Source organism: Dromaius novaehollandiae, chromosome 3 (assembly GCF_036370855.1).
Source record: "Dromaius novaehollandiae isolate bDroNov1 chromosome 3, bDroNov1.hap1, whole genome shotgun sequence".
NCBI lineage: Eukaryota > Metazoa > Chordata > Aves > Casuariiformes > Dromaiidae > Dromaius > Dromaius novaehollandiae.
In genome coordinates, this window is record NC_088100.1 from 1673983 (window position 1) to 1693475 (window position 19493).

The window sequence follows — 19493 nt, forward strand, 5'->3', positions numbered from 1 at the left end:
GTGGCTGCCCGGGGTAATGACCTGCTCCGAGCTGAGGTCTAGGGCCCACAGCCACCCTCAGCCAGCTGGGAAAGCAGAAGAAGTAGGGGGCAAGGCAGGGAACAGCACAAGCCCCCCCAGCCCTGCTGTACCCCTGGGCCCACTAACACCCAGTAGCAGCCCAGGGACCACGGGCTGCGAGGAAACCACCACCACTTTCACATCAGGGTGGAGAACGAAATTTATTTCAGAAGTTTCAGTCACAAAATACAACAGAGCAACAGTATTGACCTAACAGAGAGACACATATACAAGGGAAATTACTCTATTTACAACAGAGATGTGACGATTAAAAGCAGCTTCCTAAGGGGCATTGCACAGAGAGCATGGGGCCATTGAGGACCTAAGTGCAGCCTGGAGGGCAAGTGCAAGTCCCAGTCATCTCAGGCCTGTTCTCAGAACGTAGTGCTAAACCAGGGGTTTTCTCTTAAAGAAATGAGCCTGTTTGGAAGTACAGGGAGCAGGTTTCATGTACTATAAGGATACATACTACAGGAATAGCCTTCCTCCTCTATCCAGAATGGGCTGTGCAGAACTCAGCTCAGCTGTGCTGGAGCCAGGGCCATACCTCAGGGCAGGGCTGCCTCCAGGGCTTCCATGATCTGAGCAGCGGAGGGGCGCTTCTGCGGCTCCTCGCTGGTGCAGATGGAAAACAGTTCGATCATTTGCTGGTACGACTGGTCCAGTTCCTCCATGTTCAGGGCAGGCCTGGTTCCCAGAGCCGCGTAGTATGCCTCCTCATCGAAGTCATCCTCATCAAAAGAGTCATCTGGTCAAGAACATTTCAAATGCATCAGTAATGGCACAGCTCACATGCCTGCAAGTTGCACATGCCTCCCAAGGGCTTCTGATAACACCTTTAACTTTATTTTCCTCCCTTTTTTTGTAGAAAAGCAGGATCCTGGACGTGGGCCCTCACTCCATGGGGCTGCCCAAGATCCACCTCGGATCCTGGCCTTTGTTCAGCTCTGCTCCCTCGGCCCTCGCAGCTTTATGCCCTGGCTGCCCATCATCCGCATCTGGGCTCCTGCCACCCAGGTACTTAGACTGCTGCTTTAAACCAGCATCAATCCCTTCACCATCCAGCCCCAACCGCCGAGCATCAGGGCGGCGGGCCAAAGCCTCCCGCCGTCACCAACACCCAGATACAAGCCCAGAGCTGTGCCCTGCTGAGCCTCATGGAAACAGCTGCCACCAGCGGTTACCCATGCACACGGTTTCGAGCCCTGAACAGTCGGACGCATTCCTGGAGGTTTCTTTCCACCCAACACACCATTTCCTTGCGGAGGTCTGGCAGGATGTGAACGCTGTGTCAGTACAGCCATCAGCTCCTCAACTTGAGTTACCCCCTTCTGTTAGCTCCAACTACTGGCTGGGATAAATCACTAGTTTCCCCTTTGACTTAAGTTGCTTTTTTTAAAGCTGCATCTGCCTCACTTCTCCCTCCCGAATAAATCTGAGGCGCCACAGCCTCAGTTGGTGGCCTGAGAAGGAAAGTCTGCAGCTCGAATACGCTGGATGCAGAGGCTAGCGAGATTCCCCAGCTGCTCAGAGACTCCAGTTAGGGAACGAGCCAGTCCGTGGGTGCAGGGCCAGCATGGCTGACGGCTGGCGCAGGCAGCGCTTTCCCTGCTCAGCCCCTCAGCCAGGAGCCCTGACTCACAAATCCCCAGCGAGGGGGGCAGGAGCTGCCCAGAGCAACTCAGCTGCTTTGTACTTCGGTCTGTAAGAGCTGAACGGGTGTTTGGCCCCCTGCTCCCTTGTCCTGGGCACCATGAGCGCATGCAGGACAGAGGCCCAGAGCGTGGCCCGAGACGCTGCTTGGATCTCAGGGGAACAGTAGTATGACCTGGGGACATCTTTCAAGCCTATTGACAGAGCTGGGAACGGTGCTGACGGGAATTTGATAAGCAGCCGAATTTCGAGTTCTCTCCAGCTGTTTGACGAGCAGCTGGAGTGCCTACAAAGAACTCTGGCTTGCGCCGCGATTAGTTACGATCATTTATCAACTCGCCCTTTGGAGTTAAGAAGCCAAACAAACTTGAAAGCGGCCCAGCCACCTGCAAAAACACTGAACGAAGCTGGCAGGCACGCAGTCTGCAGAGAGTCCTCGGGGCAGCAGGGCAGGGCTGGGAAAGGCAGCGGCTGCACCACGGCTCGAGGCAGTACATGGGGTTACAGTCGGCAGGCAGGAAAAGGCAGGGCTGCTCCCCAGCACCCACTACTGCTGCTCCCTTTTCCTCAAAAAGAGACCAACACAAGTGGATTCAGACGCCTGGCTTTGCTGGGTTTCTGGCTGTACAGACAGACATGATGGATGCCAGCCCGAGGGCTTGCAAACACGGAAGACCGGCCATTTTGGTGGTACTAACATGAACTGTAAAAAAAATCAGTTCCCCTAGGAAAATAAAGCGCTTCTAGGAACAGAAGCTGCTCAGCAGCACACAACCAGCCAGCAAGAAATAAAGACAAACCTTCATCACCACTGTCATCGCCCAGGTTGAGATGGGGCACAGAGAGGGTCATCATTTCCCAGAGGGTCAGCCCAAAAGCAAAGATGTCAGCCTTATCGGTGATGACACCGTCCTCTTCCAGAGCTTCCTTGGGCTTCCAGGGCTCGGTGCCGACGTAGCATGCCTCCGGGTCACTCACTGGAAGGAAACAAATGACCTGGTTATCTGCTGGGGCTCACAAACCCAGTGAGGTGTGGTCACAGCTCACCACACCAGCTGGTCTAGATGCTCCAGGGATCTACTCTGCTCAGGCATGCTAAAGCCAAAGGGCGAGTACTGTTTGTAGCTGAACCTGTTTATTCTCACGCATCTCAAATTCCCTGCAACCTGCGACTTGCTCTACCCGGCAGCAGCACCAGACACAGCAGAGCTTACACTTCTCCGCTGAAGATGCTGAACGCGGTCCCCACAATGCACATTAGGGATTGTGGAGAACGCTGGGAGATTTCATGTCCTACACGGATACACAGCCCAAATGTGCATCAAACAGCTGAAGCAAGAGGTCAGAGCTTGATGTGCTCTGTGGCTTAATCCCTCCTATAAGGAACCCTCCAAGGAAGAGATGAGAAATACCTGAGTTTTACACAGCCATTCCCACTTCTCAGCTTTGCACCTCTGGGGATGCAAGATCAGGGCGAGGAGCACTTGCCAGGCAGCCCTCCCTCCCCAGACCCGGTCGCTCAGCCAGCGGCAGGGGACAAAGCCAGCCCGGTCCTCCGAGGCTGAGCAGGCTCCCTCCGTCCCCCCCACACAGTACCTCCTGCCGGCCACACAGTCATTTCATTTGCTTTACTCCAGCACAGATCAAATTCTTGCTAGTTTGTTTAATTTAACATCTCCATGAGCTTATTTAGCCTTGGGAGAGTCCAAACAATCCACACACAGCCTGACGAAGAAAGCACCAGGCGTGACTCCATTCTGGCCCCATCGGCCCCCTGCCAAGCCAGCACGCAGTTACAGGCAGACTCTCCAGAATATAAGGACATTTCCCCCCCACTTTCCTTAGCAAATTGCTGAGCTTTCAGTAATCTCAGCTGTTCAAGAAACCACTTTTTTGCAGTGCTGATCTTCAAAGGCCCCGCCTGTAAGGAGAAGTGAACACTGAAATCCCTAAACGCTTCACACGGATCGGGACCTAGCATCCTTTCCGAGGCTGGGTGGATGTTGTCTCCTTAAGACCTCGAGCAGGCAAAGCCAAAATCAGGCTGAAGTGAGAGGACTTCTTCCTGTTTAAGCGGCCCAGAAATTGATGCTTTAACCACACTCCTCTTTGGGAGATTACTCTGAGGCGTTGCCTCTAGCTCTCTTGCTCCTTATAAAAGATAACAGCTACTAATAAAAATGTACTAGAGCAGCTTTATAAATTACGAGGCTGTTGCAGGCCCAAGCACTGTGGAAAGCAGCACAGAAGAGTTCTTGCAATTAACCCAAACACATTCCCGCTGTTCACAGCCAAGCCACGACGCCATTAAACATCTGCTTCTCATTTACATGAAGTCTTTATAATGTTTGCATTTGGCTCACGCCTCCTTCCAGCGCTGCGAGGAAGGTTCATTTACTTAACTCTCTGGCAAGAGCATCTCCTCAACAGCGGCCAGCAGGGCCTAATCCGGTATTCCTTGTGCAATGGCACTCCTGCCGGTGGAAGGGAAAGTGAGCGCCGGGCTGAGCTGATGGACAGCCCCTCGCCCTGGAAAGGGTCCTGCCTCCCTGCCAGACGCAGTCTCGCGGGAAGAACGGACATGGCCAGCTGCCCCCAGGCTCGGAAGGTAGCGGCGTCCTCGCACACCAGCGCCAGTCCCCGCTCCTGTGAGACACCACAGGTCTGGGGAACCAGAGCTGGACCGAGGGGCCTTGCTCCAAAGATCCCCTTCACCCACACGCAGCGCAAACAGCGCAGATGAGACCGCTGCCAGTCCTTTCCTCCAAGACATCAGGAACGTAAATATCCAGATGTTCCCCACTCCTGGAGTGGAACGCTGAAAACCACTGAACACTCAGGTCCCCTCCTCACAGTCCAACCTACCAGTCATGTTTTCATCCAGGGGCAGAGACACGCCGACATCACAGATCTTTATGGTTTCAAAGTCACCTTTAACAACCACATTTGAAGACTTGACATCTCCGTGGAGCAGCTTCTTATCGTTGTGAAGATACTAAGAGGCAGAGAGAGGCAGTTAACACCTGCTTACAGGCTGAGCTCTGAAGAGACAGGAGGAAACATCAGAAGTAGACAGCAATGCATCAACTTAATATTTAACATACTTAGCCTTAAAAACGCAAGGGTGGATCAACATTTAACTGTAACATGTACAAAACAATACATAACAGCCACAGAAATGTCCAAGACAAGCAAGCAAATCTGGGGAGCTCGGGAGGTTTATAGCAGCCGACACTTCACCCCCAAGCATTTTACATTACTGTTATTAACAGCAAGGCTTGAACCTGCACAGGACAGGTTGCTCCATTCAGCCTAGTTTTTGAGACTTACAGCTACGTTTTACTAAAAGACCATTTGAAGCACCTCATACCACCTCTAGCACAGCAACAACTCTTTGAGAGAGGGTGTGAAGAGAGGGCATCAGCTGGTGGACGAGCACACATCAGTTTTGTTGCAAGAGCTTGGAGCTGCCTCTCCTCAGCGGCAATAAACTCACTGCCACAGCTCAGGAAACCTGCGCTTTGCCATGACCGCTAGAGTAACTTGGTAGAGGGTTAAGAGCAGTGCTCTAGGGTCAGCTGTGATTTAGACAAAGTATTGCTGCTCACTGCAGCGAAAGTCACCATTTTCCCCTTTATCCCTGCAGCAGTGAGGTGGGTCACGACAAAAACGTCCTCTACGGCTGCTGCTGCAGGTCACAGAGAGAGGAGGGACACAAGCGGCACCAGCTGGCAGCCGCAGGCATCGTCTAACCGTTTTCACCGCCAAGACCAGGTTCCCATGACTGCCTGGCATGGAAATAAAGGTGCTGAGAGCTTGAAAAGCTAGCAGAGGCCTCCATGCACCCCGACCAGAGAGTCACGGTCTCATATCTCACACCAACGTAAGGAACTGGGATGAGGAAGCTTCTCTCTCCTCACTCTCTCCTTCGAGCCACTCCAGCTCCCTGCTTCTGCTCTTCGGTAGCTGGAAGGAGCCTCTCCTGTCTGTCTCTCCCTGCTTATCCAAGCAGGGAAGCAGAAGGCTAACACGTCACTGCCTTCTCTCTATTCCCTCCTCAGCGCCCCTGGCCAGACTCTGACCACCCACAACCTGCGGTGCTGCCAGATTTCTTCCAACAGGGCTCTGGCAGCCCGCCGCCTCCTGGGCGAGCGAGCAGGGACAGCAGGTAGGCCTAGGGGAGGGCAGCAAGAAGGCAGCAAGACATTAGTGCCAACAGCTCTGTCTCATCAATTTTTAATTATATAATATTACTTCGATCGCTAGCTTTGGGGCTCAGACTGGCTGGTTTTCACCTTAGTTTGTACAGCTACCAGGCAGCCCGAGACCACCTGGCCAAGTCAATTTTTGAAAAACCTCCGAGGCATTATATGAAGCCTTATGGCATCTGCTCTCCATTTGCTGACACAAGTGCTGCACTTGGCCTTCTCACACGCTGAATTCATTTATTTTTCCAGTGTCACCGGTGTATACAATCCCAGAATGAACAGCTAAGGTTAATATTAAACATACCTTCAGCCCCCTTGCCATGCTCAAGGCAACTTTGAAAATTGTAGCAGCAGGGAAAGGGCCCAAATGTTCTAAATTTCTTTCTTCAATTAAGGCATTGAGAGATTTTTCTCCTCCATACTCCATGGCAAGACACATGCTTCCATCGTGGGCCTCGGTAAATGCGCGGTAACCTTCAGACAAAGACTGCATTTGTTAGAGAGCTGGAGCAGGCATCAGCAGGAAAAGGCACTTCCTCACGCTCGCACGCCCAATTTTGGAGTCTCACCAATTCACAAGGCGCTGTTAATTATGGCAATTATGCGAATGAGGAAACCCTAAAACACATCACGGAAGGCGCCGCAATCCCTGGGTGGGAATTTTGGAACTGTGGCTGATGGCTCGGCAAGCCCACAGCAAAACGCAAAGCGCCCTCAGGCCCAACCAGCACGGAGCCCAGAAACACTACGTGACCTTGACATCTTGGGGCTGTCACCCAGGTGTTTCCCAGGCAGCTGCAGCTGGCAACCTCGAATAAATAACGGAACAAAATTCCCATCACGGGGGATCTGGATGATGGCAGACTCCAGCCAGTTTTACTGGTGGCCCCCCAGACAGGTGAAGCCATAGGAACGTCGATGGAGACCTGCACAGCCGAGGAGTGAGGACAGGAGCCCCAAACCCTGTCGAAATAAGCCCCTCCACAGCAAGGGAGCTCCCAGACACCCCCCTTTTTGCTTTCCAGGTCAGCTCTGCGCCCCGTGACAGAGGAAGGGAGGCCCAGGGAGGTTTACAAAAGAGGGAGGAGTGCAGGAGGGCAGCAGAGGGGCTGACCTGCTCTTTAACAGGCAGAAGATCTGTAGGACTGACTTTTCCAGTTAAAAAGATAAGGAACCAGACGAGTGAGACAAAAGAGTGGGGGATACTTGGGAAAACTAAGCCTCTTATCTCACAGGGGCAATTTCACAAGCTAAGAATGATGTGCACGTGGACTGTCATTTAATCATTCTTCATCCATGCTTTATTCCTACCCTTAAACATTGCTTTTCAGGTGGAAGTATAAATGGGAATCTCTTGCATAACAGTACAGCAGAAGTCTTATCTTGTAAGTGATCTACGGCACATTTTACAAAAAGCAGTGAAAACATCTGCTATGCGAGAGGTCAAAACTCTCTTTGCTCTTAAATTCCTGACACTCCATTTTAAAGACATAGGTGGGCAAAGTTCCCTGATGGCATGCAGTGTTCCTAGTAGAAGTGACAGCACCTAGATGTCTTAAAGTGCAAATAAAGAGAAAGCCAAACAGAGCTGCTGTTCCGATTGTCAGGAAAAGTTTTATAGAAGTTTAGAGCAGAAATTAAACCACAGACTAGAGCAGTTTGTCAAGATATTTTTAACGCTGACAGCCAAGAGACTGGCAGTTAGACCCTAGACTTTGTCACTCACAACCTGTAACAAAGGTAACTCCAGTAGTTAAGTAGTTAGTTAGCCAAGCTAGTTTAATAAGCTATGTTGGGTCTAACAAAGGTGCAGGCAGCCCAGTAAACTGGCTCTGAAGCCTAAGAACAGGGCAAGCATGCAGCGATGGGTCCCCTGTGCACGCTCATGTCACATCAGCTGGCTCCAGCGTCAGCTTTATCTGCTATTTAAGTGACACGGGCTGTGCTGGAAACTTACCCACAATGTTTGGGTGCTGGAGGTTTTTCAAGATCTTGGCTTCTTCGTTCAGTCTCTTCTGATAGATGTTTTGCTGGCTCTTATTGCATTTGGAATTAATTTTCTTCACAGCCCACGGGGAACGAGATGAACCTTTGGGAGATCTGCATGGGAAAGTCCCACATATCTGATCAGGGAGCGCCGAACCACTTTTAAAGGTCACCGAAGAAGCTGTTCCGCAAGGGCTGAGAGCATCTGCCTTTCACAGTGTGGGATGTACAATTCATGGAATTAAAAAGAAAAACTAAAATAAAAGAAACTGTATTCTGCCAATGTATACACACTGCATAGGTGCATAATAATGCTCTGCCCACATACAGCACTTCAACAAGTTTTCAAGTGTTTTAGAAAAGGAGATCTGCATCCTTTTTCAGTGGAGAAACTGAGGCAAGGAAGGAAGCTGCTTGCTCGACAGGCTAAAGCAGAGCCAGGAACTGTCCCCAGATGCGTGAATTCCAATCCAGGGAAAGGCTGATGGGGTTATCCCCAAAACAGCTCCAAAACGATGGGCCTCCTTCCAGCACTGACACCTCCAGCCCTGCTTTGGCGTACGTGAATAGGAGAACGGGGAACCTTGCACCCCTTCCTCCCCTCCATGCCCATTGCGGCCTGCAGGTCAATCAAGCCTGCATTTTTTTTTTTTTTATACTCAGAACTGAATCACTTTCCATCCCACGACATCTTTTCCTCCCAGAGTAGTGTAAATCCCATTCCTGAGCACCACATCCTATCTGTGCTCTCACACTTACCTTTTCATCAAGTAGACATTCACCCCCGTGCCATATCCAAGCTTTTGCATGAAGGGAGAGGCTGGAATAGTGACAGAAGCTGCCCCCACATCTAAAAAGAAAAGGAAAAAAATAAAACCAACACCGCAAATGACCGCACAACCAGAAGAAACAGCAAGAAGCAGTGAAACCTTTGCACCTTGCAGCTAGGAGCTGATGCTCTCATTACAAATCACATTTATGACCATATCATACTCCCTTTGCCCTGTGCGCAACGAGTTCAGATTTTAGAAAAGCTCCTTGCCAAACCTCCTTTCCTCTGATAGCTCACAGAAGGGAAGTCAAATGCAGGACACCTCCCCCCTCGAACATATCCAGCGTATCGCCTCACCACCCTCACTACATGGCCTCACGCAGAATAAACCTTTATAAAGTGTTGTGGGAGGTTTGATTTTCAAGTCTGATCCCAGATCCTGCTCGTTTGCCAGTCCAGAAGGTAGAGAGGAGCAAACAGAGGTAGAACTGGCTCAGCACTGGCCGGGTTAACACCCATTGCCACCGACGCAGTGAAGCACGGGGCCCAAGGAAACGCTTGGGCGGATCAGCGAAGCCCAACACGCAGAGCTCACATCTGCACGCGACTTACCAGCTTTCCCCTTGCTCTTCAGGTTGCTCGGAGATTTGAAGGCTTCCATCATCGCAAGCCGTTCCGAGCTCTACGGCAGAGAGGAGCGGAGAATTATCACACTTTCACCCCCAAAACACCCTCCCAGCGTGGAACAGAGGGTAAACAGCAGTGGTTCCTTACTGTACTCAGAGCTATTCAATTAAAAATTAAATTTACTTAATTTTACTCCATTAAATTTACTTAATTTTAGTCAATTAATTAAATTTACTTAATTTTACTCCATTAAATTTACTTAATTTTAGTCAATTAATTAAATTTACTTAATTTTACTCCATTAAATTTACTTAATTTTAGTCAATTAATTAAATTTACTTAATTTTACTCCATTAAATTTACTTAATTTTAGTCAATTAATTAAATTTACTTAATTTTACTCCATTAAATTTACTTAATTTTAGTCAATTAATTAAATTTACTTAATTTTACTCCATTAAATTTACTTAATTTTAGTCAATTAATTAAATTTACTTAATTTTACTCCATTAAATTTACTTAATTTTAATTAAAATTAAATTAATTTACTAAATTTTAATTAAAATTAAGTAAATTAAAAGTTAATTAATTGACAGTTAAGCCCCGACCCCCAGCGGGAGCGTCACGGGCGCCCCGGCGGCGGCTCCCCCGCCTCTCCTCAGCAACCGGCCTCAGCGGCGCAAGCAGAGAGGCGCTTTCGGGCGGGCTTGGGGGTCCCGGGCTCCGCGGGGGGGGCAGGGGGGGCAGTGAGGCCCTCCCGGACGCCGGGGCCCTTGCCGCGACCGTTACCTGCCGCCGCGGTTCGAATGGAGGCGCGCGCGGGAAGCCCGCCCCCTCCCCGCTACGGCGGCCGCCGGGCGCCAAAACAGCGCGAAAGGCGGGTGGGCGGTGGAAAGGGGCTGGCGGAGCGGGAGGGGTCGCGAGGGGCGGGGCTTGGGGGGGCCAAGGGGGCGGGGCCGAGGGGCCGCGGCGGCCCGTGGGCAGTGGGGTCCCCCGAGGCCTTGGGGGGGTAGAGTGGTCCCCAAGGCCTGGGGGGGTGGGTGCATGGGGGGTCCACAGCCCAAAGAGGGGTATAGGGAGGGCATTGGGGCCCCCAAACCCATGGGGGAGATGGGGGACACTGGGGTCCCCAAGGCCTTGGGGGGGTCTCTTGGGGGTCCCCAAACCCACAGAGGGATACAGGGAGGGCATTGGGGCCCCCAAACCCATGGGGGAGATGGGGGGACACTGGGGTCCCCAAGGCCTTGGGGGGGTCTCTTGGGGGTCCCCAAACCCACAGAGGGATACAGGGAGGGCATTGGGGCCCCCAAACCCATGGCGGGATGGGGAAACATTGGGGTCCCCAAGGCCTTGGGGGGGTCTCCTGGTGGTCCCCCAAACCCATAGAGGGGTATAGGGGCAGCACTGGGGCCCCCAAACCCATAGGGAGGATGGAGGGGTACCAGTGTCCCCCAAACCTTTGAGGGGCATCAGTATCCCCAAGGCCTTAAGGGATTATGGGGGGGCATTGGGGTCCCCAAGACTTTTTGGGTTCTCCAAACCCATGGGGGGCTTATGGGGGGGTATAAGGGTCCCCAAACCCATAAGGGAGTATAGGGGGCCATTGGGGCTCCAAGGCCTTGGTGGGGGGGAGTCTCTTGGGGTTCCCCAAACCCATAGAGGGGATATGGGAGGGCACTGGGGCCCCAAGCCCATTGGGAGGTCTCTTAGGGGTCCCCAAAACAATGGGGGGGTAGAGGGTGGGTACTGGGGTCCCCAAACCTCTAAGGCAGCATGTGGGGGTCTCTTGGGGGGTCACCAAACCCATAGGGGGAGTCTGGGAGGCATTGGGGTCCCTAAACCCATAAGAGGTGTAGTGGAGCATTGGGGTCCCAAGGCCTTGGGGGGGTCTCTTGGGGTCCCCGAACCCATAGAGGGGTCTGGGGGGCATCGGGGTCCCCAAACCCATAGGGCAGTATAGGGGGGACATTAGGGTCCCCAAGACCTTGGTAGGGTCTCTTGGGGTTGTCGAAACCCATAGGGGGTCATATGGAGGTGCATCGGGGTCCCCAAACCCATAGGGCAGTATGGGGGGGACATTAGGGTCCCCAAGACCTTGGTAGGGTCTCTTGGGGTTCCCAAAGCCATAGGGGGCCATATGGCGGTCCATCAGGGTCCCCAAGCCCGTAACGGGGTCTAGGGGGGCAGCAGGGTCCCCAAGGCCTTGGTGGGGTGTCTTGGGGTTCCCAAACCCATAGGGGGTCATATGGAGGTGCATCACCATCCCCAAAGCCTTAAGGGGGTCTAGGGGAGCAGCAGGGTCCCCAAAGCCTTGGTGAGGTGTCTTGGGGTTCCCAAACCCATAGGGGGTCATATGGAGGGCATCAGGGTCCCCAAACCCATAAGGGGGTCTAGGGGGGCATCGGGGTCTCCAAGACCTTGGTAGGGTCTCTTGGGGTTCTCCAAACCCATAGGGAGCGGGGGGGGCATCGGGGTCCGAAGGTCTTGGTGGGGTATCTTGGGGTTCCCAAAGCCATAGGGGGGCATATGGGGGGCAGCAGGGTCCCCAAACCCGTAGGGATTACGACGCTTTATTTCTATATTGCAGACGCTGCTGTTTATGTGACCTGACGGCCTCCCAGTTGGAGTTACGGTTTCCGTAGAGACCAAACAGGACACGTAACCTGTAACCGAAAGCAGATTTGAGGGCAGGATCTGTCCCTCGAGGACTGTAACGGGGCTTAATCACCCGTCGCAACGTCACCGCCGAAAACCAGGCGAGCATCGCAGCTCGGGGCGTTCGGTTTCAGGAAACACCCCGAGATGTTTTTCCCTTTCGGCCCGAGGTTGGGATAAACCCAGATTTCGACATCGCAGGGTTTCCGCTGGGACAAAACCGCCGTGGTTTTGCCCAGCTCTGCGACGGAGGCAGAGCATCTCTCCTTGGCTCTCCGAAGCCCCGGGATATGTTTGCTCCCAAATAAAGGAGTCGCCCGGGGAGGGGGGGATGTTTAGCCGCTGCCGTCACTAAACTCGCGCCGCTAAACAATCATAAAAAGGTATTTATTATTATTCTCTAATAAAACATTTGAGGAAGCGCAGGCGGGAGCGGCCGGCCGGGCCGGGCGGCGGTGGCGGGTCCGGCCGTCCGCCTGCTCCGGCAGCGCCGAGGCTTGGGGCGAGGAAGACTCCGGGTCGGCCCGATGCTGGGGAGGAAGGCAAAGCCGTGCGGGAGGCGAGCGGGGCAAAGCCGCCTTCCCGCGTGCCGTATTCCCGCGTGGCGCGTTCCCGCGTGCCGCCCTCTCCTCCGGCCCGGCGCAGTCCCGGCGCCGGCTCACGGCGCGAGGCACTTGACGCTGGCGTCCTCGGCGTGGCCGCAGTTCGTCTTGCCCCAGCTGGAGAAGCTGCAGTGCAGAAGGCTCTCCTCCGTGCCCTTGCAGGAGACGTCGTCCATCCAGATCCTGCCCGTGCCTGCAAAAAACAGCGCTGCCCTGAACCCCGGGGCCGCCTTTTTCCCATGGGACCGCTGAAATATCAGCTCGGGAGAGTCGGCGGCCGACGGCGCCTGGCCAAGGCGGAGGAAGATGATCTCCGCCACCTGGTCCCACCTCCCCAGGACGGTGATCTAAAGGATGCGATTAGCATCGTCCGATTAACTCCGAGCAGCCCCCAGCTCCCATCCGTGCACCCGCTGAGCCGGGAAATCCCTCCGGACGGTGGACCTGGCCTCTGGCGGGGGGGGATATCCATGGATATCATGGATTCGTCATCTCCTTGGCAACTCCAAGCAATTGGAAAAAAGGCAACTAAAACACTTAAAGAGTCTACCCGGAATGAGAGCTAGCCTAAACAGACACACCGCAACCAAATAGTTTGGGGGCAAAGGCCGCCACTCCACCTGCCAAAGCGTTGCTGACATTTCCGCTGTGTTTTTAAAGGGATTTTATTAGTATTATTGTTCTAAAGAGAAAATGGACATTGGGAGCTGCGTCCAGCTGAAAAACCGAAGTGTTGGTCCAAGACAGCTCGTGCCACGATCCCGCTGACAGGACGATTCTGGCTTTTGCAACCAGGCTCAGCGCCACCGAAAGCCTCGTCGCGACCCGGAGCCTGGAAGCCGCGGCCCCGGCCGTCCCCTCTCCGGGGGGGACATCCCAGGGCGCGGTGCCCGGAGCCAGGTCAGCTCGCGCATGTGGGAGCGTGCGCGTGAAAACGGAGCTGGAGCGGGCCGAAGGAGGGACCTGGGAGGGGGCCAGGACCGCGCTCGCACGCCGTCCCGCAAGCAAACGGCAACATATCTGCAGACACCCAAGGCTTGAGGTGAGGGAGAACCTGGCCTCCACCCAGATGCCGGTTTCTGAGGCCACCAGCACCTCTGTGCTCCTCGCAGGGCAAACGCCGGGCGCCGCGGGGCTCGGTTCCTCCTTACCTTGGCCGAACCGCGCCATGCGGTACACCTCCTCGGCCCCGCGGAAGCCCAGCATGCGGCACACCACGTCGCCGTCCTTCTTGTCCCAGCCGTCGTCGCACACCGTGCCCCAGCGGCGGTCGTAGAAGACCTCCACCCGCCCTTCGTGGGAGCCGGAGCCGTTCACCAGCCGGATCGTCCCCTCCTCCGTGGCTGCCGCGAGGAAGGGAGACGTCAGAGCGGGCGGCGCGGGGCCACCGGCTGCCCCGTACCCACCTCCGGCCACCCCCGCGTCCCCCCTCGGCGCCGGGTCCGTCGCTTGGAGATCCAAGTGGCTTCTGGTGCACCCTCCACCGAAGGCCACTAAGCCTCCGCTTGCTGAGCTGGTCCCCCGCGTAGGCGATGCCACCGACCCCAAATTCAGCCCCTGCCCCTGTCGACTGCAGTACGGAGCCGGAGTCCACCCCGAAGCCAGCGGTACGAGCCCAACGGGAGAAGTTCAGGTGTGGAATGAGGAGGGAGGTCTCAGCAGGCGCAGAGGAGGATCAAGGTGGCAGCAAAGCCAGAGGACAGTTTCCAAACAGGGTTAGGAGACAGGACAGCAAGCGATGGAGAGGCCGGAGCTCAGCCTGGCTCCTCCTGGTGCACATTCCCAGCCAGCCTGGAGACCTCAGAGCCCTGCACCAAGCCCACCTTGCCCAGGCAGACCCTGACTTTCTGTTTGAGGGAGAGCAGGGGAACCTCGAGTTGGGCACAAATGACAAATCTGGGGGAGGACACGCTCTTCCCCGTGCTTTCTGCTCGCCCACCCCTCAATTCCCTTTCTTTCGCTGTTCCTTCTTCCTCCTCCTCATCATCATCACTGCTGGCGCCCCATGGGATCACACATGATCTTCCTTTTCCATTGGCCAGGAGAAGCACAGGGCAGTCGTGATTTATTTGACAGGGGAAGGACTGAGGAGACCAACAGCAAAATTAAACCACAATTGTTCTTCCTCCATGCCCGGCCAAAGTCTCCTTCAGGGCTGAGAAAACAAATTGAAGTGAACATCCCACAAATCCCATTATTTGGGATTATACACGAGTTGGATTTGAACAGAGAAAATAGCTTTCAGGCAGCTGGACTGGCTCTGTGACTCACCGAGTGCTGGGACTGCAGCTGAGGATGGAATTTGGGTTCTCCAGAAACAAGGTTATATTACAGCTGGTTGAGGATTTTTATTTAAGGAAATTTTCTCAAAGCCAGCTTTTTTTTTTTTTCCTATCAAAACACACATTCCCATTGGAAATGCTCAGTGACATTGCTTTTCAAATGTTAAGATGAATGGGTTTTGGATTGCTGCATGAAATGTTTCCAGTAAGACTGAAGTCTCTGCCTCGACTGCCATAAATATTCCAACTTTTGCTGTCTGAGCCGGAGTCAGTTCCTCAGGTAGAGCGAGCTGCTCGGGGACTCGCGCTCCACTTCCACCGTTTCACCAAAATTGCTGCAAATACGGTGGGCAGGGCCCTCAGCCAGGCACCGAGACCCACTCCCTGCCCGACCTCCCTCTCCACTGCCACCACTGCTCATAATCACCCCTTCCCCGCGATCCCCCTCATGGGTAAGTCTGTCCTATCTAAGCTAAACCTCCCCTCGCTGGCTTGTAAGTCTATTCCTGTCTTTTTTTCTTCCAGCCGAAGCCTTGCAGCATATGCAAACGGGAGCAACAACTTCTCGTGCCCTGTGATCTTGGTGGTACGTGGACCATGGCAGTCTTGCAGACGATGACGTGAGAAGATCTCGATGCCAAGAGGTGACCATTGCAGAGGGAGCTGTAAAGACCTGGGTGAAATTTGGCACTGCATTTGTTCAACATCCACACTAACCGGGACTTCTCCTTCGTGCTAGGAGGTCATAGGAGATGTGTTGGATGAGGTTCTGGGCAACATGCTCTGGTTGACCCTGCTTGAGCAGGGGGTTGGACTAGATGATCTCCAGAGGTCCCTTCCAACCTCAACTGTTCGGTGATTCTCTGTTTGGCTCGGACTTGTTTAAGTAACTTAGCCAACCAAGTCAGAGACGGTGAAGTTGGACAGCAGCCTAAACACCTGCCTTTCGATGGGCAACGCTAGCTGAGTCCCAGCCTATGACACATTTTCTGGGCTGGAGCGGAGGGACACGGGTGGGAGTTGCAGAGGCAGCCTGACATTTAGAGACCAGGGCAGCGTTTGAGACCTGCTGCGCTGAGATGCAACTGGTACTGCCAGCAGCGTTGGTCCTGCCAGCTGGCCGGGGCCTGCACAAGATTTCTTCATGGTATCAGTCCCCGGGTTTACAACCCTTCCTTGGCTCACTCCGAGTTGGAGCAAGGCCACCTCTTCCCATGACCTACTGAGAGCACAGGCCCTGCTTGGCTTCAGCGTATGCTGGTCTCTCACTTCCAGAGCCTGCTCAAGAATGCATCTGGAAACCCTGAGCATGTTTTTCTGGATCTGAGCAGAGCATCAGGTTCGCAGAGGAGCCAGGAAACATTTCACGTTGTCTCTAAATCGTCTTGCTGATATTTTGCACAACCCCCCGTCTTGGGGCCAGCTGAACTGTTAAGGAGAGGCTCGTCTGGGATGCTGCAGTGGTCCGGCGGGTCAGAGGGCTTTCCACCGGCGCGACCTTTCTCAAGCAATGGAGCCATAAATTATGCAAGTCATCTCAAATGAGACCCGGTAAAGAACCTGTTCGCAATCTGGGATGGGACGTTTCCTCCCTGCCCTCGGCTCAGCGAAGCCGCGGTGAACAGCTGCCTTGGATCACCCCAGGGATGGTGTCATCTGAGGGCTGGACGGAGTGACTCTTCTCAGCTGAACACGTGCGTCCCAACTGCGGCCACGGCTTCGAGCTGCCAAGGGAGCTGCTGCCGCCAACCCAAGCCTGAGCCTGATTCAACACTGATGTCCCCTGCTCGCAAGTCGGTCCAGACTCCCTGCTCCAAACGAGCAAGCCGTCCCCCTCAAGCAAGGAGAGCGGGATCCTGCCAGAGAAACCCGGGATCTGAGTGTTTTTGAACCTGCTCTTCGCCCCGAGACAGCGAGGCACATGACGGGACCTTCCCAGCTCCACAGCGATGCCCCAGGTGCTTGGTGTCCCCTGTCCATGTCCTCATCATGTTTGTGCTTGGTGGGAGCTCCGTCTGGGTCCACCCCGAGACGCCTTGGGGCCCTTTCTGCTCTCCAAGCACCGGGAAACGCAGCGGCTCTGGGACCTCTCGGGGGGCTCTTTGCTGCTGACAGTCCAAAGCCCTCTCCCTGCCTCCAACCTGAACCGAATCCTCATCACAACATCCTCATTTCCTCCTCCTCTGACCTCGTCCACAGCTTCAACCCTGCCCTCTTAGCTGTGCATTTACAGAGAGCAGCCCAGTCCCCTCCCAGCTTTTCTGTTTCTCACATCAAGCCATGATTTTCTGACCTCCCTTTGCCTGGTTCCCAGCTCATACCGGCTGTCCTGTCCGCGGGCATTTGGGATCACGGTTTCTACCTCCACATTGCTGCCAGCGAGGGCTGCCCAGCTCCTTGCACAGCTGCAGCAACCCATCTTCGAGCGGGGTCCTGAAGCCCAGGGTCCCCCTGCCTAGCTCGAGCTGCCCCTTGTCCCTTGGGTGCCCCTTGCTCGTGAGGGTGACTCAGCCCAGCCCCGATGCAGAGCTGAAGTGATAATGTCTCTGCAGACTGCAAAGAGCACAGGGCACCCAGGAGACACTGCAGTGCTAATGCATTAACCAAGCACTGCCCGAGCCTGTCCACCCTGGACGTATCTCCCAGCCTGGCACGGGCCAACGTGCCTGGCCCCAAGCCACCCCCAGGCAGGGATTACTGGGGGACACGGCAGTTTGGATGGGCACGTTGGGAGGGGAGCGCTGAGCTGTGCCCGATCGCTCCAGGCGGGCTCAGGACTAGACGACGGTACCAGACACTAAACACCAGGTAATTAATAATCCTAATAAGCCCTAATAAGGTGCACGCAGCTAACGTGGCCCCGGAGCATCCCAGCTTGCTCTGAGTTGGAGGTATCACTGCAGGTTGTCCCCACAACCTCCTCCCAGCTGCTCCCCCCTGGCTCGTTCCTCTCCGTGCAGGGAAACTGGCACTTTTTGCATGCAGGGCCCCTTTACTGCTCCCCTTGGAGAGGCGGGAGATGCTCATCAGCGCCTGCCCGGGCTGGAGGACAACAAACGCTTCCCCGAGGCGGGGAGGAGATGTGCAATCGGGGCACGTCTCCAAGCACGCTTGGGACTGGGATGATCCCATTAATCACTAGGGTGAGGGCTGCTAGGAAAGCTGCAGCGCTCAGCAGGCGTGAGCCCTGGCCACGGCCCTTCCGCTTAGCCTTTAACGAGCGTTAGTAATAGTGCTAAAAGCAACTGGGAAAACTCGGGGCCTCGAGGGTTTTCCTGCCAAAGCAGTGCCGGTGCCCTGCGACAGCAAACCCCGCAGCCCGGCCCTGCCCAGACCCCTCTCGCTGCAGCCCATCGGCGGCTGGAGCAGCTCGGGGCGTCCCACCCGGTCCTTGCTGCCACCCCGGCTGTCCGGCACCGGTGCTCACGGACACGTCCCCCTTCCCCAGGAGCTTCTCCGAAGCGTTTGCACGGAGATGTTGGCGCATCCGTGGCTGCAGAACCGGGATGGCCCTGGTGCACCGGCACGGGCTGCCCAGGGCGAACAGCCAGCTCCAGGGCAGCGAATCCCAGGGGCTTTGGTTCGGTTGCTAACTCGAATTTTAGTGCTTTAGACCTGGCTTTCCAGCCCCAGAATCCCTTTTTTTTTCTGCCCAGACGCTCGGGAAAGGGACCGGCTCTTTCCTCCCCGGTGTGGGCAGCCCTCGGGACCGGGGACCCCGGCGTGGGCAGCCCGGTGCTGGGCTCAGCGCTGCCTGCAGCGCATCCCAGCCCCGTCTACCTCGGAGCAGCTCCACGGCGCGTGGGGTTTTCCAGCTTTCCCTTTGCATCAGACTCAATAAACCCCAAGGTCTTCTCTCCTTTTTTTTTCTGTGCTTGTTTTCACCACATCAGCGACTTCCAAACCCCTTCGACCTCCCCCTCCCCACCCGGCCCACTCCCCGCCAGCCCCCGAAAAGCCAGCGCCAAACAAGAAAGGAAAAGCTAAAGAGGAGAAATAAACCCTGGTGGCTGCGAAAACAAGGGCCTGATTCTTTGCAGCTGCGGCGAGATATCGTCTCCTGCCTGGTAATTGAGACCATCTGCCCGGCGAGGAAGCGGGGCCGCGGCTCCGCGCTCGCCGTGGGAGGAAGGCTCGGCGCCGGCGCTGCCCGGCCTCTCCTTCATCTCCGCGTGCCGGTCGCCCGGCCGGAGCTTTGATCCGTGCGACCCGGAGATGCACCACAACGGCACCGGCCTCCGGGTGGGAGAGGGGACGGGCAGGTCCGTGCCGACCCCTCCGCTGCCTCGGCTCTGCCGAGCCGGAGAGCTTGAAGCTCTGGGATGGGCTACGTGTTTTTGGGGTCCCACCAGGAAACCGAAGGTCCTGCTGGGGTGTGGGTGGGCGGTGGGGTGGGACCTCCTCCATGCATTGCCCTACTGTGGCTGCAAGAGATGCCAGAGCCTGGCGAGCCCAGGACCGCACGGGTCCCTTGGGTGCAGGAGCCAGGATCTACGCTATCCAGCCAGGTCTGGGCAGGCTGTGCCTATCCGGGCAAATTAAACAGATTTTCAGGCAAAAAAGGCCAAGCAACGGGGCATTTCGCCTGCCTCCAGCTGCACTTTCCTGCCGAACAGCAGCTTCAAGGCATCCTGGGGTCTGGTGTCCC

The 19493-nt window shown here is 55.1% G+C and overlaps 2 protein-coding genes across 3 annotated transcripts in view; both read right to left on the reverse strand.

Moving 5' to 3' along the window:
* Window positions 1-202: 202 nt before the first annotated feature.
* Window positions 203-10188, reverse strand: PBK (PDZ binding kinase). 2 transcript variants are annotated; one of them, XM_026116576.2, is made up of 8 exons: window positions 10096-10188; window positions 9292-9361; window positions 8667-8757; window positions 7879-8021; window positions 6226-6395; window positions 4579-4708; window positions 2514-2690; window positions 203-808 (listed from the first exon to the last, which is right to left on the reverse strand). In XM_026116576.2, the coding sequence occupies exons 2-8, from the start codon at window positions 9341-9343 to the stop codon at window positions 609-611; spliced, it is 963 nt and encodes a 320-aa protein (XP_025972361.2). In that variant the 5' UTR covers window positions 9344-9361; window positions 10096-10188; the 3' UTR covers window positions 203-608. The 2 variants fall into 2 exon arrangements, with proteins under 2 accessions (XP_025972361.2, XP_025972362.2); XM_026116577.2 differs by lacking the exon at window positions 10096-10188 and adding an exon at window positions 9915-10040.
* A 2139-nt stretch (window positions 10189-12327) lies between these two features.
* Window positions 12328-19493, reverse strand: part of SCARA5 (scavenger receptor class A member 5) — a 34040-nt gene continuing 26874 nt past the window's right edge. The window contains exons 8-9 of the mRNA XM_064508202.1: window positions 13715-13906; window positions 12328-12756 (exon numbers count right to left, since the gene is read on the reverse strand). Coding sequence (XP_064364272.1) covers window positions 12620-12756; window positions 13715-13906 — 329 coding nt within the window. The 3' untranslated portion in view covers window positions 12328-12619. The remainder of the gene's footprint in view (window positions 12757-13714; window positions 13907-19493) is intronic.